Here is a 12,407-nt window from a genome sequence, read left to right as displayed (position 1 = left end):
TCCTTGGTTGCTCCTTGCTCCTGTTTTGTGTTACTCCCTCAACCTGACATTTAACAATACAGAAAATTTCTAACAGTAAAACTTTAATGTGTTCAACAACTGAAGTGCAGGATTAAAGTAAACAATCACCTCTTAGAATCATGTTAGTATTAAACAGCTAACAGCTAAACACCATTAAGCTCCAGTAGTTGAAGAACTAATCCTGAAACAAGCTGACAATTGTGAGTAAAAAAAAAGTCATGTAACTTATATTCACTCATATTCATTCAGTCGTCTGCATCATGTAGGCTTTGCCACATAAGGTAAAACGTTTAACAACAGTCACCATGTCTACCTGCAGACAGGAAGAAATGACTCAGCACAGCCATCCCACAGAGAGCCCTGTCACACCTCCTTGACCTTGTTAAAGATGACATGGCTCTCATCCTAAAGTTACCTACAGTGAGCAAAGTAACATGTAATACAACATTACAGAAACTGCTTATCTAGAATGTGAATGAAGAGAACAACTGGAAGTATAATGGATGGATGTATTATAGGGTGTTGAATATTTGCTGTTTTGTACTGTAACACCCAGACTCTCTTGTATAATGTGTTCATGAATGCTTAACTGACATTTTGAACACAGGCCTACAGTCTATAAAAGACATATACAGATATACAGAAACAAATAAAAGCATTTCAGAACCTGCACCCATTGTTGACCATAGGCTGCAGAAAGCAACATGTATGACTATGAATGACTAATGCATGCAACAGTCACAGACAGTTTTTAGGAGAATTTGAACTTTGACAACAGAGCTCTCAGACTACACACTGATTCTAAGCAGGTTTGAGTATGTAGTGTAGACACTCAATAGAAAAATGACAAAATAAAGTGAACTTAAACCAGACAGTATACATACCAACAGCAGTGTGCTGTTGATTGCCAGTGATGGTCCAAAGTCACAGTTTGATGGACGTCTGACTCAGTATGTCTTGTATCATGTCCTGTTAGTAGAAAATGGTGCATAGTATATTGATTTTTTGTACACTTACTACTACACTATGATGGCTGGTTTATAGTTTAATCTATATAGAGTTAGTATGTGTGACACATCTGCAGAGCAGAGAGTGATAGATATTCCGTGGCCACCTGAATGCAGCAGCAGCCGTCCTCACACAGTCGCTCTCTTTGGATGTGCGGTGGCCGTAATACCCCGGGTCACCACCCGTCTCTTTTCGTAGTTTGAAGCCGAAAATTCCGACTCTCTGAAAACTAAGGAAGGTGTCGTCACAATATGGGCGTGTCTACATCATGGCCAATCAGAAATAAAAGTTGTCTGTCGTGGGCGGGGCCAGGGAAGACTACTGGAAGCTCACGCAGCCAGGCAGAAGATCGAAATGGCGGCGCCAGCAGAGAGGATGGAGGTAAGGTCTTATAATAGGAAATATACCAAACACTTGTCGTTTTTCTTTGTCTCCATCTCGTATATCACATTTTCATTGTTTCAGGAGACATGTTGTTCAGTGTTAGACAGACTTAACGTCTCTGTATGTGTCATCACATACGCAGCAGGTAGTGAGGGATGCATCCATTTTAACTTGGCTAACGTGACTCGGGTTGAGCATCTACTGTTGCTACCCATTCATTTAGCGTCGCATATCAGACAGAGCCGAGACCCGATTCAGACACTTGAACCAGTCGATGTTTATTTGGCAGTTTAAGCCGCTGCCTAACTCTGAGAGTTGAAGTTAGTGGTGAGAGTAGAAGAAACGTAGTTAGCCGGCGGCGCCTGGTGAGTCTGCGGGACCGCATGGGGACTAACGTGTTAGCTCCATAGCTAGTTAGCCGGCGGCTCTCCAGGCGTGGACGCTTGCCTCTGTCTTCCATTGCTCTGACTCTGGCCAGCGGTTAGCTTACTGTGCACACATGGTACACCTGGGCCAACATGGTTTCCTTCTCCGACCTGGTTTATTAGCGGCATCTACATGAATTTGTCTGACTTTGTGCCGTTAGGGTTCATTGTTGGCCGACCACCGCTCGGTGAATGAGTCGTTCAGCACGTTGAACCGCCAACAGCCGCCCATTAGTCGGTTCCACAGAGAGCAGAGGCCCAGCAGATAACACCTGGCCATCACCTGCGACTTTGGGGCTGTTGATGCGTCTTTGGTGGACACGGTGCGGATTTAGATGTGGTCTGTGGCGGTCCTTAAGGAAGGCCAAGATCATAACCATGTGCTCCCATCTTTTGTGCTGCTCCTACCGCCTCAGACCCGGTACAGCAACACTTCTTACAGACTTCATTGAGTTCATACTTTCCAAGCAGCAGCCCTACCATGTAGTCAGTTACACTATTATGCTTCTATCTATTTTGTATTTGGAAAGGTTGTCGTCAGAATTTTTATTACGGCATGATTTTTTAAATTTATTTTTAGTTTTTTATTCAATGTGACGCAGTTGTTGTTGGGTATCATGTGTTAATAACCTGAGAGAGGTTCATACAGGCTTACATTCAATACTAGACAATTCTTATATAAGATGGGCTCAAATGTCTGTTTCAGAAAGTTGAATTCTGGGATGCATCCATATGACCCCACAACATTTCTTTTGTTTCAAAATGGCTCCAGCAAAAAGCACGGAGAGCAGTCTGTGGATCACTGTCAACAGTCGGTACATCACGTTTAATGTTCCCCAGTGCTTTGGACACCTCAAATGACCGCAACTGTTGGTAGTGCCATGGGAATCTTTTCATCTGTGTTCTCCGGTGCATCCGGGTGCTTTTAGCTCACTTGATGGCTGCTGATTTATTTGCTTGGCTTAGTACACTGCCTGAGTCCTTTGTGTGATGTGATAAGAGCTGTTGGTTGCCCTGCGCATCTCACGAGACTTGGATGAGATTTTTGATAAGTCTAAGGCCATGTCTACTTCAAACTGTAACTGTGTGTGTCTTTTGTTGAGGTTTCTCAGGGGGAGAGCTCAGCCAAGCCTGCAGCAGAGGATATGACGTCAAAGGACTACTACTTTGACTCATACGCCCACTTTGGCATCCACGAGGTAATGTCTTTTAGACAAAGGAAACTGCAGTGCTTTCATATTTAAATACCAGAATATGAAAAGTTATACCTCTTTGTGTCACAAGATTTTAACTCAAATTTTTGCTGTCCCTGTAGGAGATGCTGAAAGATGAGGTTCGAACTCTGACCTACCGCAACTCCATGTTCCACAACAAGCATCTGTTTAAGGACAAGGTGGTGCTGGACGTGGGCAGTGGGACAGGCATCCTCTGCATGTTTGCTGCCAAAGCTGGAGCCAAGAAGGTTATAGGGGTGAGTCTTGGGTTAAATCAGAGCTAAAGTGTTAGTCTAGTTTTGTAGATTAACTGGATTTAGTCATTCATCCAGGATTTGGCCAGTGGGGGAAGTGTGACTTCAAATGTTGTTCTTTGCCTTTGTCTTAATAGATAGAGTGCAGCAGCATCTCTGACTATGCTGTGAAAATTGTCAAAGCCAACAAGCTGGACGACGGTGAGTAAACCATCCGGTCGTGGGGTGACACGTGTCGGGATTCTGGGTCTCATGGGGATCGGAGGATGGAAGTTGTGGTGATTAACTCGTGACCTTTTCTTGTGTCTCCAGTTGTGACCATCATCAAGGGGAAAGTAGAAGAGGTGGAGCTGCCTGTGGAGGGAGTGGACATCATCATATCAGAGTGGATGGGCTACTGCCTCTTCTATGAGTCCATGCTCAATACAGTCATTTATGCCAGGGACAAATGGCTGGTATGTTTGTGTTTTTTTTTCCCTGCTCTACATTCCCATGTTTCCCTCTTCAATGTTCCTCAGCACAGAATGACAAAGTCTCCTGGAAAATTCAGCTCCACAGTTTAATGTTATTGTGGCCAGTATTTTGAATTGTTACAACTTCAGTGTAAAACTAGGCTGGGTGTTAGGTGTGGTGGGTGGAGAAGCATCTGGTCAGTGCTGCAAATTAAAGATGTGTACTGTTGCAGTTGGAAACAAAACAGAAACCAGAATCTGAAAAGAGCGGCAGACTTACACAGCTGAGCTTTCACTTTGACTAAATTGAGGGCATTGGTTGATAATGAGAACACAACATCAAGTTGTACATTTCTATAATGTTCTCAGTGGTTTATAAGATTGGTGTGTTACAGTTTTAAATCTTGACAAGCCAGTTGTCCTAAACTGGTCATCATGACAGGATACAGTTCATCACATACACTTTGTGACTGTGAGTTTATGGTTGTTGGTATTGTGCAGGCTGCATGGTCTGTTCAGAACCATCAGTACTCTGGACTATCCTGTTGAGGTTCTGCTCTCAGTCTCTTTTCTTCCTCTCAGAAACCGGATGGACTCATTTTCCCAGACAGGGCAACCCTCTATGTCACTGCCATTGAGGACAGGCAGTACAAGGACTACAAGATCCACTGTGAGTACTCTTATCTCCTGACCCAGCTTCAGGCTTTGTCCACTGTGTGTCTGTCTGTTTTAGCTCTGTATCAGAAACGATCTCTGTCCATACTATCACACCTGATCACATGACCATTCACCATGCACAGGAAACAGACTTTCTACTCTGCAGTTGGTTTCTTAGTTGCACATAATACTACAAGAAACCAAGGTTAGCAACACTTGAAATTCGTTATCCACGCATTCACCAGTGGTAGCCATGGCTGAACCAATCAGGAAGCAAATGTGTGTCTACATCATTTCCAAAAGTCTGTTTGTGCCCGTCCACTCTAAAGCACAACACTGGAGCTTTCAAACTAAACCTGGGCAAGCAGTGTTTCCAAAGATCTCCTTTTTATGGGCTTGAAAACTCTGGTGTTGACACTAAGCATAACCATAGCAACAGTGATGAGTTTTAAAACTACAAACAGAACTGATGGTGTGTGATTTTGTGTCTGTGTCAGGGTGGGAGAATGTGTATGGGTTTGATATGTCCTGCATCAAGGAGGTGGCGATAAAGGAACCCCTGGTTGACGTGGTGGACCCCAAACAGCTGGTCAGCAGCGCCTGTCTCATCAAGGTGGGTGGATGAACAACTGGCTGAAGACTGTTGTGCTTATGAAATGACACTGGGGCAGAAGAGTTTGTGCCCTCTGCTGCAGAGGTGTTGACTCTAGTTGTGTTGTGGATGTGTTTGTGCAGGAGGTGGACATCTACACAGTGAAGGCAGAGGACCTGACCTTCACCTCACCGTTCTGCCTGCAGGTGAAGAGGAACGACTACATCCACGCTCTGGTCACCTACTTCAACATCGAGTTTACCCGCTGTCACAAGAGAACCGGCTTCTCCACCAGTCAGTCTGCTCACACACACACACACACACACACACACACACTCTCTCACACTCTCTATAGTCTGTACACAGTCATTCCCCACAGCCGTCTCCTAACAGAGAGGCATTTTCTCAGCTATGTTTGAGCACAGGCTAAAGAACATGTTTAGAAATCCAGGTAGTTGGGTTATCAGTGATGGGGCAGACTGAGTCTGATGAGCTGTCTGAGTAAATTTTTACACAGATTGTGTCTACGAACACAGAGAGAGTTTGTTGGTAAATCTGGCTCTTAGTGTCTGTGATGGGGTTTAGTTTTGAACCTCGACTTGTTTGAAATGAGCACAACCACAACTTGAAGAGCTGCTTAAGCAACAGGCTGTATTCATGCACACGTTGTCTCTGTGTCAGGCCCAGAGTCTCCCTACACCCACTGGAAGCAGACTGTCTTCTACCTGGATGATTATCTGACTGTCAAGACTGGAGAGGAGATCTTTGGCACCATCAGCATGAAGCCAAACGTCAAGAACAATGTAAGCAGAGCAGTTTTGGAGCTTGTTTCGGTACTTTGACCTAAAGAATGTATGTATGTGACCTTACTGCCTGTGGTTTCCGTTTGTATCTCATCTGACTCACTGCTGTGTTGGTTTGCAGAGAGACCTGGACTTCACCATAGACATCGACTTCAAGGGTCAGCTGTGTGAGATGTCGAAGACGTCAGAGTACAGGATGCGTTAGAAGGGCCTCTCCCTGTGTTAGTTTGTACCATAGTTTGACGCTCCCCTGCAGCAACATTTTAAAGACTGTCTTTTTTTTGTTTCTTTTCATTTTCTCATTGAGATGTAGTATTTAAAGGTTTTCACATTAATGGGGTCAAAGTGCATTGAGGTGGTGATTCATTGTGCAGTAGTCACTCAACAAAGCGTGTTAGACATGTACCTGGTGTTTGTGTCCAACATCTGCTTGGGTTTTATTTTGGGGTTCTTGTCTTTTGCATGTGTGAGATCCATATAGACACAAACTCAGCGGCCCTGCTTACATGTCTACATGTGTGCATAGTGTTACTATTGATTCACTTTGGCCCTCTGTGTGGTTATTACATGACCCAGCCACTGGTCTGCCCTTAGTTTGATCCTGATGCAGCTGTGGGTGTGTGGCTCTTCGGATGTATGTATGTATACTGAATTCTGCCTCCGCCTGTGTACTAGTTCATAGAAACCATATGTAACTGACAAGAGAGCTGTCCACCACACATGAGGCCCTGTTCAGACCAAAAATAGCCATGTATTAAAAAACTACAGTATAACGCACAGGGTCTGTGTTGGTGTGAATGCAGTGCTCCAGGTTCCGTTAAGAAGACAGGAAGAGTTAAAGTTACTGCCTGTTAAACTTCAGATGAAGAGAAAGCAGGAAATCTATATCAGCACCACCTCTGTTCATATATCAGCTGTGAGCAGGTACTCCGTCTCCTGTGTACATTGCATGTTGGGAGAATAGTGTGTGTGTGTTAACACACTTGGAATGGCTGAACTGAGTATGTATAGTGTTTGGTTTAACTTTCACAGTGTGAACACACAACATACTAACAGTGTGTCTACTCTCAGCATGTAGTGTGCATTTGGGGCACGACAGATCTTCTTTAGCTGACGTGAACAGTGAACAGAAGTGGGCTGCTGCAGACCTGCAGCTCTTTCTTGTTGGGCCTACATCATGTTTGACAGCTGGGTAATGCAACAGCTGTCCTTCCTTATTTAGCCGTCATCAGGCCACACCCTTTTGAAAAAGCCACACTGAGGCATCTTGAGGTGTAACTTGTTGCTGCGCCTGGAGAGAGGTGGCCTGTTGGGACCAGATCCTGGTGCCTGGTTCCAGTGGGCTCCACAGCTCTGTCAGGTGTCCTGGAGCCCATGTGATTGTCCTGATACTGTGAGTCAGTGTGAACAGTGGTAACCATGCTGACCCTCAGCAGAGATAGCTCTGACTCATCACACTTAGATTTTTCTCTTTTGTATTTTGTTTTTGTTGTCTGCTGCTTTTTTTTGTTTGTTTGTTTTTTGTTTTTGTTTTTTTTAAAAATAAAACTAATAAACTGTAAATGTAACTTTTCTTGGATCTGATACAAAGTGTTGTGAGTAGTGTGGTGTTCTTCAGCAACATCTGTCTAGAGGCTCCCTGCCTGTACGGGTTCATTATTTTTACTGCCTCACTGAGTGCTAAACCCAGCCTGATACACACTACATTCAACACCAATAAACTTTTCACAGTCACACATGTGAGCTGGAGCTGGCACACTACCCTTCCCCTCAAAAGTTCCACAGTGGGTCTGTGACACCGATGTGAACACATGAATACTTAATAAACTGACTATAGTGAGTTCTACTCTTTATGTCGGTATTTGGGCGGGACCTGACTGTGACCAGTGAGTTCTTGAACGTATCCCACCTTTCTCACTGTCCAGGAAGAGATGGAAAGTCAGAGGTAAAGGAGAATATTTTTTCTGTCTTGCTGAGATCAGTATCTGTCAAGTACAAAGGTGAGTCTGGACTGGAAGCAGCTCATTCAAAGACAACAGTAAAGGTTGGTGGATTCCTACCTGTGTCTGATGTGGAGTCAGTCAGTCGACGGTTAAAGAGCAGTCACTTAGGAGCAGGTTTATCACCCACATTTGATATGTGCTTGTCTCTGTGTACTGCTTACTGGTTGGTACCTTTTCCCTGCTTTCAGTCTTTGAGTTGTGGTAGATAAACCTGTGTCAGTGCTGGGCACACAGGTTTTCATTACGCTGTAAAACCTCATACAGGAATTAAGTGGAATCAACCCATCTTTCCCCTTCAACTTAATGTAACTGCATCAGTTTTGTTCAGTTTCATTTAATTCAACTTAAGAGTTCTTCAGTCTTTTGCCTTAAAATGGTGAGTTGAATTCATTACATTTAGTTTCTAAAGAAACGTGGTCAGCATATTAACATGGCCCATGTATCATCTGTTCATTCTAGAAATTCATTAAATCTGAAAAATTAAAGCTGGTTCAGAAGTTCCTGTTTTGTGGGTGTCTGTGTGTGTTTTTATCTCTAAGTGGAAAATCTTACAAACAAAAAAATAAAATAAAAAAGGGTCTTTGTCTGTGTGTGGATTTCTGACATTTCTTCACTATGTCAAAGTGAATAAAGTGACTGTAGCATGAGCCTCAGGAGGTGAGAAACTCCCACATTTCAGTGTTCTCTGAGAAGACAGAGCGTTAATGACAGATACTAACCTTTACTATCCATTGTACAACATCAGCATGTCAAATCAAAGAGTTATTAAGAGTGTTATCATCTCTTATTCCTAAAAGTAAACAGGAGAACTGTCTCAACTCCCACATTGATAAGAACTAACAAAAGTTTCACCTTTATCACTGATAATGAAGGTAAGGATCTCTAAAACCTCAAAACCTACAGCCAGTTTCTCAGTCATCACCCCATCCCTCTGACTGCAAGGTGTCATATTATCTCCTCTATGAAGGCCTCCACCTGGCAGCATCAGGCCCAGGGTTCTGTCAGTCATCAGTAGCTGTCATGTGTTTGTTTCCCCTTCATTCAAACATGTAGTTGTCCTGTCACCTTAAAAAACTCAATCTAGATCATTCATTCTTTATCTATAGTGCTTATCTATTAAGAGTCGCGGGGGGCTTGAGCCAATCCCAGCCGACATTGGGCAAGAGGCGGGGTACAACCTGAACAGATCACCAGTCCATCACAGGGTCAACACATATAGTCAAACAACCATTCACACCTATGGGCAGTCACCAATTAACCTGCATGTCTTTGGACTGTGGGAGGAAGGACCCAGAGAGAACCCACACAGGTACAGAGAGAACATGCAAACTCCAGAAAAGCCCCGGGCTCAATCTCTCCTTCTATATTGTTTTGTAAGACAACAACTCTCTGAGTACAAGATACTAGATGATAAAAATATTTTTCAGTTTGTTTTTTAGAATATATATATGTTCTCATCCAAGTAGTAATAGACACAGATGCAGTGGTTTCTCTTCATGATAAATAAGTACGGAGTCAGGTTAGTGGTTAACATTGTGGATGGCTTCTACATGTCGATATAGTCCTGTTATGTTTTATGGAATATTTACATTTCAAAGTAAAGTGAAGAAAATAAGAGTAAATCAGAAACATGTTTCCCTGGAGCCTGATGTGAGCTCGTTTTTCTCTGTGCGTATCTTAGTTTCAGCTGTGAAGTCCAATGTGTTTGTTCAGAACAAGTAAATCATGTGTCATATAAAAGGTTTGTGTCAGAGTCAGTTTTTGTGTGGAGGACATCTGTACACCTACAGCCTCCTCGGCTCAGGTCTGACAGCTGTGATGTGACAGATTTAGGAAAAACTTGATCTCTGTAGACTGTGGCAGTCCCTTAGCTGGAATGAAGTGAGCTGCACCGACTGTGAGTCTGCAGGGTGGACTGTAGCAGACTTTTTGATTTGTGTCATCTCTAGGAGGCAGACAAGAGCTTCTCGCTCTCTGTCTGAAGAGGATGACTCTCTTGTAAACCCTCTTAAAACCAAATTCAAGGTTTCAAGGTTTTCATTGTCATTTTTTCTCTCTCCACAGTGTCAGGAGTATGATTCTGGATGGAGAGACTCTCTTTCCCTTTGTCTGTCAGTGTGGCCTAAAACTGAGTCTAAAAAACAGCAGAATAAGAATGCGGTGTTTGCCGTGTGCTTGCTAATTACAATAATATAACAAGTATGGTCTGGACCTGCTCTATATGAAAAGTGCCTTAAGATGACTTTTGTTGTGATTTGGTGCTATATAAATAAAATAGTTTTGTCATTATTTCATTGAACATTTATGTAGGAATATGAATATGAAAACTGAATGAGGTGAAATAAGAATGGTTTAAAGCTGGATTTTGATCAGCATTAACTGTACAATCTGCTGGTGAAGACAGTGAAGACACAAAGATGTTTGTGAACACTAAAAGTGAGGTGGTTCCCTGGAGAAACACAGGTCAGCCTCCATGGCTGCTCAGTCTTTTTACAGGAAATAATGCATTATGCAACGTCAGCGCTGCCTGACCACAATCACCTGGTCACATTGGGATTGTTGAGACACTTGAGACACTTGGACCAGTAGATGGCAGCAGAAGGAGGCTTTAACACAGTTTGACTCCAGGCATCCAAGATGCAGTCATCCCTCATAACACTGAGGGAGGTGTCAGTGTCTTCACAGCTCTGTGGAAATCTGCCACATTTGTCCTTTGCACCCCTCAGAGTTTTCATGTTCAGTCAGATGCTGTATACTCATATACCCATACAAGCTGGAACTGGTATTGTGGCCCCACCCCCAAGCCACTCACATGACCTGTGGCAGTATTCATGGTTACTGCAAGCAGAAACAGCAGGAAGCAGGTTTCCTGAGTTATCCAGCTACTGTTTCCTGTACTGTCTTTTTGTCCCCATAAGGAAGCAGAGTAAGGTCCCCACAACATGAGGAATATCTCAACCATACACACACAGTTGTAAACATCATTATGCTCTGTCCAGAGTTACCGCCCTCAGCAGATTGATAGTAAACTACACCACAGTGGTTTTTTTCCACTACACCGACTTTTGGGGCAGAGGAAGGCCATTTTGTTCTGAGGGTTCAATGACAGGAACTTTGTGCAGTCAGGTCAGTCCAAAACAGGTCTGCAGCTCCCTGTGTGTGTGTGTTTCCTTGATTAGGTATCTACTAGTGTAAACCTGTGAGATCCTGAGCTGTGCAGGGGGAAGAATGTGTTTTACGTGTGACTTCCTTCTCTTAAGGAAATGACTGCAGCGTTCCCAGGGGAGGACTACTCTGCTCCCCGCCCAGATTGGGTTTAGAAGCCACACTAGAATGCTGTGGAATAGTGATGGGATATTTTCCTCACAGCTGCTTGGACAGGTGAACAGTGTGACCCAGGCTTAGATGATCTGGTTAACTGACCCAGCTTTATGAGTTAGGGCTCCATAAACAAATCTACCTGCATGTCAGTGCAGTCATACAGAACCCTCTGTTTCCTATAGGTGAATAATAACAGTATGTAAGGACTTAACAGTAGTGTGTCTTTCTGGTCACTGCTGGACACTGTCAAAGTGGGAAGTGCTTGTTGCCTTCACTTTGTTATCAGCCTTTTTCTTTATTGTTTGTTTTCTTGAAACCTTCTCCTGTTACACAAATGTTTGGAGTATTTCAACCAAAAATAAATGAAAAATAAAATCTCCATCTGAAATGTCCGAAGTCCTCTTATCATTAAAGCAAACATCTGCAATAACACAATGTGTTGTCTACCACTCCCTGCTGATGACACACCCTTCCACTGAAAACTGGGAAGGCTTGTTCACTACACAGAACCATGGTTCAAAGAATCCTGAGAGGAACCACGTCAAGAACCACAGCTATTTCAAAAACCCGAAACAAAGAAAAGTCCCAAAAACTGAAACAGGACTTTGTTTTTACCTCTTTCCTCTGTCATGAACCCTTTCCAGACCCTTCAGATTTATCTGCTGACTCTTTGGAGGGACCTGAGCCCTACACTGGGAACCACTGGACTAAACCTGCTCATTGTATACAGTAGTTAAAACTAGCTCCACCTCATGCAGCTACAGCAGTAAAATGATGCTCACACACAAATGTATGAATAATGGTACAATGAGTCAGGGCTGGGAGGACAGGTGTGTCAGTCGACCTGTGTTCCTGGTACTGGTCCAGGTGTGCTGACAGGTGCAGTGCTGACAGGTTCAGGAAGGAACGCTCTCCAGGACACAGTCCCATGAGGATTACAGCCACTCACTGACATTAGACATATCTATGTAAATCATCGAGATCTGACGAAATGACACAAAACATCAGCAGCAAGAAAAACGCAAAAAGAAATAAAGATGAACATAAATATATAAATATCATACAACATACATATGTATATATCCAGCCTACGTCTGTTAACAACAGCTCCAGCTGTGGGTAGTAGATACTTCTAAGAGTGTTTCGAGTCATCTGTAAGTCCGAGAGTCTCCAACAGATCAGATACTGTCTTTCAGCGGGTGTAGCGGGCTCATTGTCAAGGTTACAGATATCAACATAAGGAATCCATACATACCAAGCATGTCATGCTAGG

General features: G+C 43.4%; 1 protein-coding gene across 2 annotated transcripts; it reads left to right on the top strand.

The window, feature by feature from the left end:
- The first annotated feature begins 1,273 nt into the window (after positions 1-1,273).
- On the top strand, positions 1,274-7,383 carry prmt1 (protein arginine methyltransferase 1). 2 transcript variants are annotated; one of them, XM_018698382.2, is made up of 10 exons: positions 1,274-1,410; positions 2,942-3,037; positions 3,154-3,309; positions 3,444-3,507; positions 3,619-3,761; positions 4,341-4,428; positions 4,913-5,028; positions 5,151-5,301; positions 5,689-5,810; positions 5,932-7,383. In XM_018698382.2, the coding sequence occupies exons 1-10, from the start codon at positions 1,384-1,386 to the stop codon at positions 6,013-6,015; spliced, it is 1,047 nt and encodes a 348-aa protein (XP_018553898.1). In that variant the 5' UTR covers positions 1,274-1,383; the 3' UTR covers positions 6,016-7,383. The 2 variants fall into 2 exon arrangements, with proteins under 2 accessions (XP_018553898.1, XP_018553897.1); XM_018698381.2 differs by having other exon boundaries at positions 1,316-1,410; positions 2,951-3,037.
- Positions 7,384-12,407: the final 5,024 nt, after the last annotated feature.

This window comes from Lates calcarifer, linkage group LG11 (genome assembly GCF_001640805.2).
Source record: "Lates calcarifer isolate ASB-BC8 linkage group LG11, TLL_Latcal_v3, whole genome shotgun sequence".
Classification (NCBI taxonomy): Eukaryota; Metazoa; Chordata; class Actinopteri; family Centropomidae; genus Lates; species Lates calcarifer.
The sequence above is the reverse complement of the archived record's forward strand: the minus strand, read 5'-3'. Positions and strand labels throughout refer to the sequence as shown.